Source organism: Lytechinus pictus, chromosome 5, assembly GCF_037042905.1.
Source record: "Lytechinus pictus isolate F3 Inbred chromosome 5, Lp3.0, whole genome shotgun sequence".
In the NCBI taxonomy this organism is placed as follows: Eukaryota; Metazoa; Echinodermata; class Echinoidea; order Temnopleuroida; family Toxopneustidae; genus Lytechinus; species Lytechinus pictus.
In genome coordinates this window covers 21,627,474-21,646,451 of record NC_087249.1, presented here as the reverse complement: position 1 = coordinate 21,646,451, position 18,978 = coordinate 21,627,474, and the positions used below count along the sequence as shown (strand labels likewise).

General features: G+C 37.0%; 1 protein-coding gene across 1 annotated transcript in view; it reads left to right on the top strand.

The window, feature by feature from the left end:
* LOC129262279 (cytosolic carboxypeptidase 1-like) overlaps positions 1-10,648 on the top strand; it is a 34,843-nt gene extending 24,195 nt beyond the window's left edge. Inside the window, exons 19-25 of the mRNA XM_054900370.2 lie at positions 488-644; positions 1,238-1,418; positions 2,088-2,217; positions 3,798-3,947; positions 4,135-4,311; positions 5,789-6,015; positions 6,538-10,648. Coding sequence (XP_054756345.2) covers positions 488-644; positions 1,238-1,418; positions 2,088-2,217; positions 3,798-3,947; positions 4,135-4,311; positions 5,789-6,015; positions 6,538-6,805 — 1,290 coding nt within the window. The 3' untranslated portion in view covers positions 6,806-10,648. The remainder of the gene's footprint in view (positions 1-487; positions 645-1,237; positions 1,419-2,087; positions 2,218-3,797; positions 3,948-4,134; positions 4,312-5,788; positions 6,016-6,537) is intronic.
* The last annotated feature ends 8,330 nt before the right edge of the window (positions 10,649-18,978 follow it).

Below are 18,978 nucleotides of genomic sequence, written 5' to 3'. Positions count from 1 at the left end.
ACTGAATGAATGAGAAATATTTTGAATATTATAGTAATTCTTTACTTCTTAATTCAGGCAAGTCCTTATTGTTCCATATGACATGGTGATCCAGCTTTTTCTGCTTCACTTTGCCTTGACATACTTCCTCCACTATCTTGTACGTTTTGGAGCATATCTATGATTGTTTTTGTTGCCCTCTCTCTGCTTATCAGTCCTTTTTTAAATTGACTTGTGATTGTTCACAACTGGGCGTTGTGGCGTGCGCCTGTAATCCAAGCTGTGGGGAAGTTACAAATTGATGCAGAGGTTCGAGCCCTGGTCACGTCTTTCGGATGGTGACGTTAAAGGTCGGTCCCAGACGTAAATAATCATATCTGATTGATACACGTCTGACAAAACTCAAACACACACACACACACACACACACACACAAGTTTCTCACAATACCCCCATCAGTCTACTAGTTCTATGATGCTATTGTCATAATTCTCGATCTTGTTTGAAGGTTCACCTGAGTAAGCTACAAGCTAGTCTAGGAGAGTTTAGTGATATCTACTTCAGGAAGCAGAGCCTGTGCCTGAGTCTTGGAGGCAACGAATGTCCAGTCCTCACCATCACAGCCAATCCTACAACTCTAGACAAGGAGGGTGTCATGCAATTCAGTAAGTATAGGTTCTGATTTATCAGTTTATCACATGTGTAGTGTGTCATGACACAGGTAGAAAGGAATGTATCGCACATCATGAGTTTGAAATACCTTGGCCTTGGATATTGAATCCTCGGTATGGGCCCTGGCCTTGGTCTTGAGGATTTTGTAGTGTTTCTTTTCAAACAGCAACATACAGCAGCCAATGGCTGATATATATGGGTTTACAAGAGGTTCGTAAATAAAATTAAAAAAAATAGAAAAAAAAATATGCAGATTCACTTTTACTAGTAATTTGAAACTGAATTGATGGAGGGTAATTGTTTCATTAATTATTATAATAATCACTTTTAAACAGTCACTGATAATGTATTCTAAATATAAACCTAGTACATGTCAGAAAAAAAAATTACATAATAAACAGATTAATTTACTAGACAGATGACATCCATTAATGTAGTATAAAATTAGATATATTTGATAGAAAAATTAGCGATTAAACTTGAATAAATTGAAAATAATTATTCAATTGAGTAATTGACAGCCCGCTGAAAGTTCTGCGTGTCGATGGCAAAGAGTTAATGTGACCTGCTTGGGATCTGATTTCAGGGTGCCGTAGGTACATCTTCCTATCTGCTCGTGTCCATCCTGGAGAGAGTAACAGTTCCTACATCATGAAGGGTGTTCTTAAGTTCTTGATGAGTACTCACCCGACAGCTCAAGCTCTGAGGGAGATCTTTATCTTCAAGATAGTACCAATGCTCAACCCAGATGGAGTCATCAATGGAAGGTATTAAAGTACTAAGGATTGTTTAATTCTCAATATGTTATAGTCTCATATTGGCACCTCATGATGCACATGAATCACACAAAGCTTCAATTTAGCTTGCATTTTATATATTCTTGTTAGGGTAATGATCACAAAATGAATTTCAAAACAGTGCATTCTTTGAGTTTGCTTGTGTAAAATAGAATTACATGTATGTTCCAAAGTTATATAGTGAGTAAGAGTCATTGCTTAGAAATTAGCAAACTAGGGGTCTTTTCCAAGCAAAGAAAATACTCATGCTTGTGTGTATATATCTTTGTTGGTGATTTTCAGTGCACATGATTTCGGCCTATTTTCCATTATTTGTTAATGTTTGGTTTAGTCATAACTTACAAGATCCACATGTCGATGAACGATGATAAATTGACAATTATTTTTTTATATTGTAAGTCACAAAATGCAATAAATCATTTATTGCAATATTTCTCTTAACCTGACCATGCAACTGATCTGTTCCTCATGAAAACCATGCAATGTGGAAGTTAGTTGGAACATTGCACAAAATTTGACAAAACTTCTCGTAATGGCTGAGTGATGAATACTTTCCCATCACCATACTTCAATGTCAATGTAAGATCAATAGAGAATAATGCAGAAATTAGATCAAATTCTCAACCTTTTTCACTCCAGCCATCGTTGTTCTCTGAGCGGAGAGGATCTGAACAGACGCTGGTTACTACCAATCAAAGAGCTTCATCCAACCATCTACCATACCAAAGGATTGCTGCAGTATCTCCATCTCATTGAGAGGAGTCCTCTGGTATATAACACATTCTATTACTTCTCTATCTAATAATATTGCAAATTTATGATTGGTGTCTGCATAGAGTTTGTAACCTTGCAAGTACCTTTTTAAAGGTCTCATTGTCTTCCTGTCAATACTTTGTACAATGTTCATATCATTGTGCTTAATTTGTGTTAAATATTTTTTATGTTTGAATGTTGTGAGTTTTGTTGATTATGTAATGAATAAAAGCTGATTGAATACCATACCCAAGTTATTTCCAAAATGAAAAAAAACATTTTAGGGTATAGTTCTTAAGATTCTTCCAAACTTTTGATTGATGTCGCATTTCGTCCTTAATGAAAAGCTCATACAAGTTTATGCCTTTTGGTAGGTTTGCAGCCCACGATTTTTGTGTCGTGCATTTTAATTCTTGTTTAGTCCTCTTTGTGTTTTTTTCTAGTATTCTCTGTACATCTTTTGCAACAGCCTTTAGGAAAGATTTTTCTTAGGAGTTACTAAATTTTTTAGCCTGAATTATAAGCCCTGCTAAAGTTTACTCTTGAATACAGTGCATAATCATACCTTTTCACTGCTAAAACTTGTAAAACGTTTTAAATTATGAGTTGCTATACACTAATTTGAGTATTATGTTTCTTTAGTCCATACATTTTAGTCTCCATATGACTTGTACGAACCTTCAACAAATTTTGTTGGAGGTCATTGTGGGTATACGTGTAAATGATATGAGAAAAGTAGTTTATCCTTGCACTAAAGTACAGTCCGATCTCTCTTATCCGGACATGTTGGGACCAGCACCAATCCGGATAAGGGATTTATCCGGATCTGGGAGACCCAATATTAAATACACGCAGCTGCCGCCTCAGCTCCCCAACGGCGGTAGCTACACGTTATCGATTGTAGTGGGCACGCGTACAGACAGTATTCACTGCAGTGTCAGTGCAAATTATAGGCAGTATTTTTACGGAAATGAAATCGATTGATGGCCAAAACTGTTGGATAATTTACCTGCTAAAATGGTTGAGGTATACATCGAGCATACCTCGAAAGAAAGAGAATGACTCGATGAAACAAAATTTTACAATTAGATCATCGCGGCGGGTATCGCAGCCTCGCCTTTGTTATACTGACTGTAGGCTCAAACATGATAGATGGCGCTGTCCGTATTAAGGCCTTGTGTTAGCTAGCGAGACATGTGTTGTTTTTCTTGGGAAACAAAAAGAGAACGTGATGAAATGTTTGCGCTGCGCCCTGATTTACTTGAAAAATTATCCTGCCTAAGTTCTTTCGGTGATTTGGGTGAGATATTTTCATGAAAAATAATGTTGTTGTATGTAGGCTACATTGGAAAATATATAAATCAAAGTGAGTTTGCATATAGGATTGAGTTTAGATTAAAATCTCATTTCCTCACATACTAGATTGAATTTTTTTTTAAATCGCGGCAAGTGTGCGTCCGGATAATAGAGAGATCCGGATAAGGGGAGGCCGGATAAGAGAGGTCGGACTGTATGTACAAAGCTGGTAGGAAGTTATTTTTATGAATCTGTATTTTATGGTTTTATGTTATGAAATGCATTTGTTATCTATGACAGGTGTACTGTGATTTCCATGGGCATTCAAGGAAGAAGAATGTATTCATGTATGGTAACAGTGCTGCCATGTCATACAGTCCTGATGATCTGAACAAATTTGGTATCCAGTCTGGGGTATCGGGTGCTAAAGTGGAAGACACCAGCTACAAGGTAAACTTGGAGGTGGTGTTGATGATTATATGATGGTGATTTTAATGATGACGATGATGATGATGATGGTGATGATGGTGATGTTGGCATTGACGATATGGGAGTCTATATTTTTACCATGTTGGTAATGACCGAATTCTGCTATATTGTAAGTCGTAATTTTCATTCTTTCCATTTTTCCCCACAGACCCTACCTCGTATTCTGAGCAGCCTAGCCCCTGCATTCTCTCACAGTAACTGTAGCTTTGCCGTTGATAAGGGTAAAGATTCTGCCGCCCGGGTGGTGGTATGGAGGGAGATGGGCGTGGCCAGGAGTTACACCATGGAAAGTACATACTGTGGCTTTGATCAGGGCAAATATAAGGTAAGTCATTCTAACATGCAGCATCAAAGCATTCAAGCACTTTGACTTTCTTTGCTCGGCCCGTGTGTGTTATTTTCTAACACTATGTTGTCAAAGTCATTTTAAAGTGTCATGGAAACCTGTATGGGATGGGAAAAATAACCACAAGACACCTAATCATTGTGACATAAATGAACAGAGGTATATATACTTATCATGAGATAAAGCTTGCTATTTACTGTATTGCACTCGGTTTATTAGCACTGGACGTGGGGAAGCATGTTCATAGCTTTGTATTTTGTATTCTCCCTCATCATATTTACTCGGCATGCAGAGACAACAAATTGTTGTGTCGGTGCAGGAACGCCCTTGGCGTCACACTTCCATGCACCCTATCGGTGCAGAGAAACCCTTGCGCACTGCCTTTATGCACGCAACTAAGGGCGTTTCTGCGTGCGTGCAATGCATGAAAGTATGGTGTTAAAGGCGTTCCTGCAACAACACAACGAAATGATGTACTGTTGTATTTTCCATTTAATTCGGCTCTCTGACTTTGCATTCAAAGAGGATTTAGTTCAGTGTACAAGTGTGTAACAAAATACATCATAATGATGTAGGGCACTAGATACAGGTCAAGAGAATGTACTAGTGCCCCAAATAATTATGTCACAGTGAGTCAGCACAGAGTACCTTAATATAGACATATAAGAGAATTCCCTTTCAAAAGGTTAAAACATGTCCTTTTCAGACAGCGGCCGCATTGAAATCTTAATCAAGGTTGAGTTTTTGAAATATCATCATAACCTAGATAGAATATGGACATAGTTCATGAAACTTGGACATAAGGGTAATTAAGAATCACTGAACATCCAGCATCAGTTTCAGGTCACATGACCAAGGTCGAAGGTCATTTAGGGTCAAGAACTTAGACCATAATGGGGGAATCAACATCAAAATTTTAACCAAGGTTCAGTTTTTGAAATGTAATCATAGCTTTGAAAGTATATGGATCTAGTTTGCGAAACTTGGACATAAGAGTAATCAAGTATTAACATCCTGTGCGAGTTTCAGGTCACATTACTTAGGTTAAAGGTCATTTAGGGGCAATAGAATTTAGCCATGTTAGGGGTATTTGTAGAATTGCCATCGTAATTTTAAAAGGTTATTGATCTAGTTCATAAAACCTTATTTTCATATGAATGGTGTTTTTTGTGCATAATTATTCAATAATTGTTTTCAAAGTCAGCACTGCTGCTATATTTGATAGCGTTATGCAGGCGAAACTGCCAGAGGCATTCAACTTTTTGTAGATTTGGATGACTATAAAAATTGACTGGTTTTAATGTTTTTAGGTCTAAAATGTATTACCCTGAAAGTACCAATATTGCCCTCAGCTACTCCGGCAATACAAAAGTGTAGGCAATATGTGTATATGCCTCCTCCATGATAGTGTTAAACTCTCTTAACAACATGATAAAATTTGTTCTTTTCTCTGTAGGGTCTTCAAGTATCAACAGCCATGCTCGAGGAGATGGGTCAGCACTTCTGCGAAGGTCTTTACAAGCTAGCCCGAAGGTTTGAGGCAACGGGGACTGCTCACAGACACCTCTACAACCATACCTCCAATGTGACAGACCCAAGCAGCTCGGGGGTGACCAGTACCTACCCCTCTGCTCAGCCCATGGATGATGAGGAGGAGGAGTTGGTAGATGGAGATGAATTCTTGTAAGTTGTCTTATTTATTCTTCCCTCCATCCAGGCAGATGATGGAAGCTCTGTTTGCAGTGATTCACTTTGAAACAGACAATTTTCTTTTACAGCCCCTAAAATTTGGATTTAGATGCTTATTGTGCAGTAGAATATATGGCTCTTTACAAATTCATGTTATTTTTTTATATTATTAATATTACTTTTATACATAGCATATCTGCCTGGAAGCTAATTTTTCAACTCACTGAATAATACTGTTCAACATTTTTTGTATAGTGTTAAAGGTGGAAGGTAGTTTATTGTTTGAGGTTTGAATTAAAAAAAATGAGAAAATCAGCATACCACTGTGCAATGCAAGAACCCTTACAGGGATATGATTTTTGAAGATTTATCTAGCGGAATAATGAAATATTTAAATGATTGTACATGTATGTACATGCTTTCTGTTTGATTTTGAAGTATGCATTTAACGAGATCTATAAATGGAAAAATCCATTTTAATATTCGTTCGTCAATCTTGTTTCTGTCCCGACTCAGTGATGAGATGGAGAAAGCCCTGCCGTGCGAGAGGAAGCGAAGTCATCTGATGAGGGACCTCAAGGAGGAGCTCACACCAAGCGAGAACGAGGAGGAGGATGAGGAAGATGAAGTGGAGGAGGAAGAGATAGGAGATGTCGTGTTCGTCTACGGGCTGGACGATGATAGCATTCCAAAGATAGATCGAAACTTGGTTGAGGAGATGAAGAGGGAGGAGCAGGAAGGTTACGTATACCCAAAGGATGACGTCGTGGGCAACCCGTTATGATGGGTGTAGTGGATCGCCATGGTAACACGTCATCATCATCATCTGCCAAAGGTATAATACTGTTCCATCATTGGGATGAAGGAAGAGAATGGATGTCTCAAGCAAAGGGATTATATTTAAGATCAATTATTTGTAGGAGAGTGAATTTGAAGTCATGTTGGACGATCACTAGGGTGATACAGTCAGGATGCCAACTGTCCCTCCTTGGTAGGATTTGCATACCATTTTTGCCAAAAAAATATGTCACAAATACTACAGTTTCGCTGAATATTCAGTTTTGATTCGTCTAAAATTGTGTTTACATATCACTATTGAATGAAATATACATTTACACTGTGCATGCAAATATTCCCTCCCCAGTACCCTGTTTATATGTTCCTTGATTACAGAAATTCTCTGTGTTAGTCTTGTCAACTTTTATTCCTGTTGATCTCTGACTTAGTCAAGGGTGGTGCCGCAGGGGGCAGGAAGGTGGTGACTGCTCCCTTGAAATGTCAAGTGATACAAAAATAAATAAAAAAGTAAGAAGGGGGGGTAAGAAAGAAGAAAGAAATGTCCTGAACAAGGTGTCTTGATTGTACAACAACATGGTACCCCTATTCCTTTCACTTTAAATCCTTCTTACCACTGCCCCTATTTTGTCATGTACTCCTCTCTGCAGTAAACATGTCTTATTGCTTAATGAGAAAAATAGCCATGAATAGAACACCCACAAAAATTCTTGAGTAGTCTAATAATTGTGACAAAGTATGGTAGTATTAAGCAAAAACTCATTAGATTTGATGTTAGCGTGGGTGTCTTTAGAACAGAAATTATTGAGAATAAAGGATAAATCACCTATAGCAAATTAGTCCTGATTTTTTTTATCATGCCTTCAACACGAAATTGAACTTTCATGAAACGTATCATCATTTCCTGTTGTTTATATGGCTTCATTATGTAAGTGACCTACCAGTAAAAACAGTGATATGTCCTGTTATTCATTGTTGTAGTTGCTGAATTACTGTAAATGTGGAGATATGCATACTGTCTTCGGAGAATTTAATTCCAAACGACTCAAACACCACTTTGAGTGAAAATTAATCCAATGATATTATCAATACATTTTCACTCGTCTACCAATCTTTTAAGACAAAACCATCTACCTATAATTATGATAAAAGATGTACCTTATGATATCATTTTCTTTATTAAGTGGAATTCAACCTTAGTATTAAAATGGTTTGTATGAGAGAAGAAATGTAGGAAAGCAGAATTGTGAAAGTTGATAGAATTTAGATAAGAAATAAGAGTTATAGATGTGACTTCGTTAAGATTATGTTTATCTCAAATTCACAATTCATTCAGTGAGTAGACTGTAACAAGAGGTAGGTAAAGTTTTTTTTTTTCCTTCAGTGTTCCGTATTTTGTTATGCTTCCCCTTTTTCTCACCACTTTATCAACTGCCTTCAATCTGTAAACCTAATTGCACTCCACGTTGGGTTGATTCTTTTACCGAATACTATGCCTACTTGATCCAATTCAGACTTTCCTTGCTTTGCATTGCTGCAATCCAAGAAGATCAGGTGTGTCAACTTAAAGTTTTATTTGGCATGAGAGGGACTAGTGGGGATACATTAACATACGCTAAAGTAGCACAAGGGGATGAGGTGGCGTCAAATCAGACGTTCTGATTCCAAGTCAGACGGGTTGAATGGAAAATTAAGATATTGCTCGTCATGTTTGTTGTAGTCACTTTAAAATGCCTACATCAAGTGGGATAAAACCTTTGATGATCTTTTTTGAGTGAAATGATATGATGTCTTCACCGAGACTTTTATTTCAAGTGGATATTTTTAGCAATGTGTGGATAACAAGGCAATGATATGTAATTTTCTTGTTTCGGTGAATAAAATCCCTTTATTTTTTATAAAACATTCTCAAATGTCCTTTGGTCTTGTGATAAAGTGAGAAACTGAGAGGGATAAGGGATTTTTTTTTTTTTTTTTTTTTTGGGGGGGGGCGATGGTGATTGTATGTTGGTCAGTATTGCTCGAACAGTATTCACACGCTCCTTTATGATTCTTTTGCTTGCTCTGGAACCAGGTGAACCCTGCACAATGTATATGAGAATTGCAGGATTCCTTTAGAAAGATTTTAACTGAATTTTGTTTGTCATTTTGTCTTTTATATATATATATGCATTTCCACTAGTGTAAAGAGAGAGCCATTTGTGCCGGTTTCATATGAACTGTCGATTTGGTTTTCATGTATTTACTTGGGCTTAGTGAAGTTTTGATCCCTTTTTTTTATCAATATAATTGAGTGAACAAATGAGTTTTAGCTATACTTAGATGTAATTTTTTTTTTTGACAGGTTATTTGATAATTATAATAATGTAATAAGAACATCATATGTAACCCAAGGTAGCTACTTCATTTCTGAAAACTCTCCTCCCAGTGGGCCCTGCTTAGCATGATAATGTAATTATTACCCTGGCTTTAAAACGGCTGCCTTAAGCGGGCGAAGGAATTTTTTCCTCTCAGATACCTATTCACCTTACTTTAGACATCGTTTGTTCTTTGCAATCTGAATGCTTTCCCCAAGGGATTCCTGTCATAGCAACCGATATATGTAGTTCTGTAATTATTTACAGGTAATTGATTATGTAGCTCCTTAAGTACAAAACACCCATGAAGATTTAGTAGAGCTTTGTAAATGGGCATCGTGTCATGAAGAGTTATACCCACTGTCAAGTTGTCATGATCTGTGCTGCCTTAACAACAATGCTTCTGTATGAATCAAAACCAAAGGTTATACTGAAATCATTTGTCAATGACAACTTGTTAATGATGACGTGTTTGTTGAAATGGTGCCCTGTTCATGTATTATATCTTTTCATACAGCAAATCCTAAATTGTATTTCACATACTTCTTGTCATTTCCCTTTGATTGTGCAATCTTCAAAATCTGCATTTATGGAGATAAATAATCTTGCATAGATAATTGATTATCTCTAATAGTTTTTCATCTATTAATATATTTTGCTTCGTTTGATATATTGTATATGATTTAAAATTAGTGTGCTGTGTTAATATTTGTTTTTTTATGTTGCATTATTGCTGTATAGATTGTGTGTGAAGTATAAAGATTATGATTAGATATGAATATATATTTATTATAGTGCTAACGGGAGGAGGAAAGACATTGTGAATGGTTTAGTCATGGAATATTATACTTCAGTGCATGAGCATTAAAAGTTTAAAACTTAAAAGGATCAATAATGTAACAAGATTTCTCCATGGTAATCAGATTTCTTTTGGTTTTATGTTATTCTTTTCATTTAGGTTGAAATTCTATTGGGTTTTGTGGGGTTTTTTAAAGTAAATATTTGGTATTTTAACTCTTGTGCATTGTCTTGCTAAAGTATATTTTTTACCCTTTTAAAAAAATATACAAATGTTGAATACAAACTTGAAAAAACATTGATTTGCTTGCATCCCAAATTTTTCTTTTAAAGGTGCAGTTTATTTTCCATCATATATTTGAGAAAAATATAATTTGCTGATATCAATGTTTGATTGTAACAAGAATGTTTCATCAATTCTGTGTTGTACTACATGGTGGGTTTTGCTTGCCTAGTTGTCATACAAAGATGTCCCAGAAAATGTGTTCACTTACCCCCCCCCAAAAAAAAAAAAAAAAAAACAGGCAACAAATTGATGATTTTGATGAGGAAAGACTGACCAACATGTAGTTGTAAAGGTAATTGGCCTGCCAAATATAGACATTCTAAATTTCTTTGAAATTTAGGAGTATTTTTAGGGCAATATTTTGTTTTCCTTTGGTGCATAAGTAGTCACAGCAATCATTAGTGCTAATGCTACTGTATATACCTGTTAAAGTCAGTATACATGTGTATTGTGCTTTCATGGAAAGTAGATTACAATTTGCTGATATCCGTTTCTGAAAAGCAATAGAAACCCCTGGAATTTAGCTGTATCTTTGGGGCTCAACAAATTGAACTTGTTCTATTTTCTTGCATTGCCTTCATTTATTGCAGCCCATTTTTTAAATGTAATTATGGTATTTTTTGTCACTGCTGTAACTACCATTTAACCTTCATTTTGACTGACTCTTTGGCCCCTTAATGTGGTAAAGTTACCATTACCACAAGCCTGTGGTGAAACACACCCCTATATTTTAGTTAAAGCTATGTATAATCGACTCCTTCACTTTGAACAAAACAGACCATTGTTTTTTTTTTCTGCTTTACAATTTAATAGTAGTTGTAATTTCCTGTAGAAAGAAATTCACTCACACTGTGCTGCACGTGACCCAGCTAGGGTAATGATAACAATTGTGTATACATGTATCAAAATAGATTATTTCTATATAGAAATCGCTATATGAATGCACGTAGGCATTATCATTTTTGGAAGTATGCGTATATTCTATTTTTGTTTGTTTGTTTTCTATCTGAAATGCGTGTATAGGTTTATGAATATTTTATGAGCTGTACAAACATTCCATCTTCATTCTAATTGTATTATTTCATTAAGTGTGTGAACGGAACTGCCGCTGTATGAAATACGACTGCCTACATTAAGGTTTCACAACACAAACATTAACGTGTATATTCATTGTCTACCTTGGAAGGATAGGTGCATTTGGTATTTACAAAAAAGTGGTCTTGCTCCGGAAATGCTTAACAAGCAACCTGTGCTTTATATGATATACCTTATACGTTGCCATAAATATTTGTAGGCCATGAGGATCAATCATCTATTAGATCAGTGAAAATGATCCTTGATCCTTTGTATAGACTTCGTGCTTTAATTTTCGATTTGACTTCCAATTGTGCTTTTTCTTCATAATTCTGTACATTATATTATCCATATGCTCCAGTTTATGACCACCACCCCCCCCCCTTTGAAATTAGATTTTTTAATTACAATCAAAATATGTTAAATATTGATGTATATAGCAAACTAAATATGGTCATGATAAGATACAAATTTCATATTTTGGGATATGTTATTAATAATAAATTATATATGATTATAAAGGACTAATGTAAAAACTCTATCAGTTGGTTTCCATATGTTCTATATTCGTTTTGGGGGGCTGATTTATACAAGAAATGTGATAGGCAAGAAATGAGCCACGGTTATGTAAGGGAAGGTTACAGTAAGACGGGTCTGAGTGGAGACTGGGTCCTGCCTTACAAAGAATTGTGATTGATCCAATCAACCTCAACTATATGGAAGTCCATTATTATCATAATTTTTTCTACAGGAAATTTGCACAATGTTCTTTGTAAACAAAGAGAAAGCACGCTGAATTTTCAAGGTATCAGTGAATGAATGTATATTCATATCATCTACAAACCATTTTGAACATGCATTTTAGATGTTGAGGGTTCTTGGCTTTCCATTATTGTGACTGATCAGATCAATCGCAACTCTTTGTATGACGGGGTCCTGGGGCCTGTTTCATAAAGGACTTGCAACTGTTGTAACTTTGCCATTATGGCAACTACCATGGAAACCTTGATTCTGATTGGCTGCTGAGCCCTGTTGCCATGGTAGTTGCCATTATGACAAAGTTACAACAGTTGCAAGTCCTTTATGAAACGGGGCCCAGATCCCCGAAACACTATGCTTAGTACTTGATCATAGAGTTGATTTTCGTGATTGATTACATTGTTCATTAAGTGCAATCAAGCTAATAAACTGTAAGATCAATCGCTAAGCCTCATGTAACCCGGGCCCCGGAAGAGAGAATGTGAAGAAAGATTATGGTAATGAAAAGAAAGAAGAGAAATCAAGTACCGCGGAACGGAAGAGAAGAAAAACGGTCAAACTAGAACGACTATTGAGGGGAAATCGAACGTCGAGAGGAGAAAGGAAGTCCATTATTGCAAGGGATAAGTAAAAAGTAACACTCGAAAAAAATAAAACGTGGAGATTTTCACTTCTCTTTTTTGTACATTTAATACAATTGCTCTTTTTTGTACACAGAAAGTGATATCACACTTGACAGTTTTACCAAACCTTCACATTTTGATGTGAGTAGAAAACCAAACCTTCTTACACTACTCAAGAAGGAAAGCGTGGAGGATCTTATGTTGGATTGTTATGGCAGTCACTTTAATCAAATCGAGTAAACCCTCCTACGCGTATAAAGACTCGTCTTGAATGTCCCGATGCTAATATGAATCGATACTTGGCATAAAATCCCTGCCTTGGCCGTATAATTTGAGCAAACACTTGTTGGAATTTCGGAGAAGAACCAGCGGCAAGTGACATTGGCCGAGTTTTGAATACATATCTTCAAGAAATGGTTTTCGCGTGCTTGCCATGTTGGCGGAAGACCCTTGCTTCTCTGAAATGAGGGAGAGGGAGGGGTTCATGAATACCGTGAACCGTATCTGACAGGGGCAGATCCAGGATTTTCTAAAGGGGGGGGGGCACATTTTCCGATAAAAAGAAAAAAAAGGTTTTTCATCTAAAAATGAAAGTCATTTGATCCGCGAGAAATTTGACAAGCAAAAAAAAAAAGGTTTTCACCTCAAATTGTAGGTCATTGCGTCCGCGGAAAATTTGACAAGCCATAAAATAAAAAAGGTCCTCACTTTCAAAAGGGGGGCACACTTGGGTAATTTTTTTTTATTATGCCTCTCAAGGGGGGCGGGCACGGGCCGGCTGTGCCCCCCCCCCCTCCCCGTTGGATCCGCCACTGGTACTGATAACGCGTTTAAAACATCACATAGAATAAAGGTTCTCCTGCAATAAGTGATATTGCATGGGGGTACACATCCCCTATTTTTAATTAGCCGATTTTTTATATACATAGAATACCCTGTAGAATGTTGTGTTCCCCTCACGTACCACCAATACAGAAATTAAGATGAAAATCCATCATGCTTTAAAGTTTTTTTTTTCAATGGGAGGGGGGGGAGAAGTTGACCCAATTTCGGAGAGATTCACTTTATCATTACTTGCCAAATAGCATGATTACAATTTGTTTTCGATTAGGGAAGTGCGAGTGATTTCGAAGTGATTGACCATTGCTTTCTTTCTTTTTCTCCCCATTTTGATATCTTGGACCCGCCCTGAAGGTCCTAAATGTTAAAACGCCTGTCCAACAGCCTTAATCCTCAAATTATACCCAAATCCCCACACTCTTTAAAGAACTTGTACAATTCAACCAGAATTTTGGTACATTGTAGCAAATGATTTGGTTAATTTTGACATTTTAATTATATTGGGGTCAGACACATGTCTATCAAACGCATTAGGCCAGAGCAAAATATTGTTGGGCCATCGAGATCCGAAGTTATTCTGTGTCATACTTGCTTACAAAGTTTACAATTTATACATTTAGACATGCATGTTAACAACACTGATAATGACCTTGGTGAACTGTAGATTTTAAATATCTTAAATCAAAGTGTATGCTGTCTTCCAAGAACATCAAAATCAAAACAAATTGTCGAATATGATATTTCTAGGCTTAACAATAAAAGGTACGAGTATTAACGTTCGATGTACAATTTTTCTTTAAGAATGCATGCACACACAAACAAAATTGAAGGCAAATCATTTACATATATAATTTTATCATAATAGTGACAATAATTTATACTTAATCTTAAGGCCTGGTCACACCGCCCGAGCGTTGTTGGAGCGGTAGGAAGAGGGGGTCGAATTTCGACAACGCTCGTCACCGCTTACAAAATTGGGGGAAAAATCGAAAACATGGGCGTTGCCTTAGCGGTGCACCGCTGAAGCCAGCGTAGCTTTAGCGTTGGTTTAACGGTGGCGAGCGGTTGCGAGCGTTGGTTTAGCGGTGACTCGAGCGTTGATAGAGCGGAGTTCTGCGCACGCGGGCGTCGCACAGTGGGCCAGAATGAGTTGAAAGTGCGCCAAAATTATTTTCCGTGTTATATTTTTACTTTAACATGTAGATTAAGGGTAATTTTGGGCGTAGAATCGACTGAACATAATTTAAAGCCCATATGACGTCACTTTGATACCAAATTTTGATTGGCTGCTTAAAACCTATCTGTGAAAAGAAAAATTACGCTAAACAATGTGAAGTATATAAACTTTGTGTTATGTGTTACTTTAAGATTGATCAGAGTGAATGTTGGTTTATGCTTCTCACATGCCTAAAAAGTGTGTATGAGATCCTGAAAATAATTTTATGGCATCGAAATGATCATTAGATTTAAAAAATACTTTAAAATCTGAAAAATATTAACCGTTCTTTATCAAGCTGTGTAGACTTAATTGGTTAAAACGCAGAGTATATAACACAACGAATGTTTTACTATGATGAGGGTTTTTGGCTGAAATTATTCTCCAAGTAACTTTTATCTCTGGAAGAGGGCTGGGTAGCCCTTATATGCGTTATCAACCTTCATTTTGTTTACATTATGCCCGGAATTTCATGGAATGGAAGGGGAATCGTCCCCGCCGTGCAAAATTGCAAAAATGAACGGCAATGTACACCCCACACGGTGCGCTGCGATGACTGCACGGTATAAAAATGACTGTTTTTTAACAGGTTTTGGGGGTGATGTCTCAAGTAAAATCGGCTCTAATATAAAAACGGGCAGCTAAATTTGGTGTCGACTTAAAGCTTAGACACCGGGCGAAATGATGATGATAGAATTTAAACGGAAATCAAAACGTTTCTCGTGTAAATGCAAAAAACATGGATTATCAGCCCATTTCGATTCCAAATGAGCTCTTTATTCATTTCTCCCCGTATTTATAGCCAAATTCTGGTACCGCTCCGACACCTCCATACCAACGCTAAACCAAGGTTCATCACCGCAATGGATCGCTACTTTAACGCCCAGTACCGTTCCAGCAATCCCGTGTCCGCTCGGAAAACGCTTACAACCGCTCCACCAACGTTTGTGAACCGTTTAATCACCGGCCGGGCAACGCTGGCGAAGCAGCGGTTGTCCAGCGTTCAAGATTTCTGCGTAGGCCTAGCGGACCCAAGCACTCACGAACTTTCGTCTAGCGGTGCCAAACTTTGACTGGGCGTTGTTAGAGCGGTAGTCAACTTTGCTGGAGCGGAAAATTGCCCGCTCCTCACCGCTCGCAATATTTTGAGCAGCTCAAAACTTTCGGAGCGGTAGGAGGGACCATCAGCGGTGGCCGAGCGTATTCGGCGTTGCCTTAACGGAGGCCAACTTTGGTTAAACGGTGGTGAACGGTAGCGAGCGGTGATGATTTTTTCTCTCCGCTCCACGACCGCTCCAACAACGCTCGGGCGGTGTGACCAGGCCTTTACACACTTAACTACAATACATAATTTTATAATCACAAACAGTTGAACCAGTGCAGGCATTTAAACGTCGTAATGGATTGATAACTGAGAGTGTCACAAAATAAATTGATGTGCTTTTAACGAATCAACAACTGAAACAACACCCCCCCCCTTAAAATGAGAGGAGAGAGTGATAGAGACAATTACAATTCACCAAAAAATGACATATATCAATGTGCCATAATGGAAATGGGAGTGGCAGTTATAAACAAGAGATGTTCCTATTTAGTGAATGTGCGTTCATTTTGACGTATCGATAAACAGGGAAAGATCAAAATTTAAAGGGGTAAAAACTTGCTAACCGCCTGCGTTATCAATATAAGGTCTTTTGATAGTCTTTTTGTCCGATTTTAGATACGAGTTACAACATGGGAATTGTTTGCTGGGTAAAGAATAAACAAAAAAGTATACGCAATGCTTTAAAAACATGTGGACTGAGCTGATCACCATGTTCTGGAAACAGGTGTTTTTTTTCTAACTATTCTGTAGGCCTACGGTATATATTAAACATGATGTTTGTTCCATGTCTGTTTTGCCCCGGTTTAAATACTGGTTTACAAAGTTGCGATTACGTTGTCGTCACGTTGTGACCATTCTCAAACAAGTTTCTGACACTGTAATCTAGGCCTCTTTACGCTTGTTATACATCATTAACCTCTCTTTAACAATGTCGAATAATCCTGTTATGTGATTTGTCAAAAGTGGTGTCATAACTTTTCACCAAGGGCAGCGGGCATAGTTACCAAGAAAGATTTCCGTTCCCGTCCATATGTGTTAGCAGGCATAGTTAAAATTGCTGAGATCCCCAGTCGTTTTTTAAGAACTAGTTAATATACTCTTATAGGAGTACATAGTTGCTTCAAGCTTTATATCCACAATGCCATAAATGATTGTGGTATTGAGATAAGGATGATTTATTAAAATAAGCCATATCACAATTATATATTATTTGCTCACGGCGTACCCACACTGTTACCTTGAATCAGTTCAAACGACCTCGGTTGTGATGTGTATTTTTTGTATAATCTTGCACTTTAAATAAGATAATGTCTTTAAACTACTTTACATGTATAGTGTCACTTTTTCACATTCGTGCACAAAGTAGAACTACAACATAACAGCATAAATGATATGGATACTTGTGAAATATCTATGATGTGCAATCCAATAAAGCAGACCCCGAAAACGATTCAGTAAACATGATATGATTACATTTTTCAGCCTCATTATCCTCTTCAAATTTTCAGTAAAAAAAATGAACCGAACAGTTTTAAGCTATGAAAATACAGGGAGGGGTCGCGGGAATCTGTTTTAGGAAGTTGACATAGTTATTTTATTGGCTTATTGGAAGTTTTACACACAACACTCCACCGATTGTTGAACTATATTTTTTTAGCCTGAATTATCTACGGGGATATATATATATATATACCTCTTCTTTACAGGGCTTTAGAAAACATAATCACACATTCATTCATCATGTTCATTACGTTCAAAGTATTGGATGCATATAATTATTAAATCGCTGAATTGTGAAAAATAAGTATTTACAAATCTTCCTTTACAATCCAGAGTACATAGTATAGATACCGAGTAGGCCTATATATTCCCACCAATCTCAGATACCTTGAAAATCTATGAATTCATACCAGAAGATTATTTTCTCCTCATTTCCATGTGTAGTTTATATATAAAAAACAGAGCACATTCATATCGCCTGTTTAGAGAAACTATTGTTGCACACATAATTCGTAATTCCAGGCGCGTATCACGATTTGCACTTTGAAGAATCATTTGATGTTGAGCATCTTGCTAGTCTATTATGGGCCTATGAATGATTCTGCTTGGTTTGAAACAACAGCTTTAACTCCGAAAATAAAAACAAATAACTGTACAATATATTACACTGGATGGATGGCTTTACGACAGGTTTGAGGCTTTCAAATTAAGACAAGCCATGCAGACAAAAATATATCGCTCCCCCTCTCTCTTTCCCTCTCCCTCTCTCATTGTTTTGGGCTGTTACTTGCACAATGCGTCATTCGCTGATTCAGGTATGCGTCATTTCCCTGCGTCAAAGATTGACGTTCTGTGTTCAATGCATCCGCGTGTGCCTTCATAAAGGATTTGCCAGCTTGAGTGTACAGCATTCCTTCTTGCTGCAGGTGTATATTGTGCAGAATGACTTGACGAGGTAGCGATATATTTTATCTTGCCATGTCGACGTGAGAGCGTTATCATGTCAACATGGCGAGATAAGTTATCTTGCCAAATCGACTTTTCATAAAGTGATAATGTCGTCATGGCGAGATTCTTTATCTCACCAAGTCGGCTTCAAAAGGTTATATGTTAACATAGCGAGATGGATATCTTGTCAGGCTGACTTATAGAGAGTTATATCATTTGTGACATGGCAAGATACATACGTCCACCAAGTATCTTGCGACGTTGGCATACATACATTTATAAGTCGAATTTGCCATTTCAAAATTAAAAGGTTATTAAATCGACTAACCAAGTTTAAATATATCATCATCTCGTCAAGACGATGCTTCCACAGTATCAACCGTGTGTGTCTTTCGAAATTTAGCATGGGTAATAGCGCAACTACAATGTTCATACTTCACAGCAGGCATCATTGAGGTATTAATTGAACTACATGCGGAGGACGCAGCATGTTCTTTTTTTTCAGCGACGTAACTAATACGAAATGTATTCATGGTATTTGTTAAGTAAATATTAGCGTATTCATATATAGAAATATATTTGTATACATATTCAAGTACTATTTTACATATCAATTCTGTCCAAATAACATTGTTTTAGTCCATATTTCTATTTTT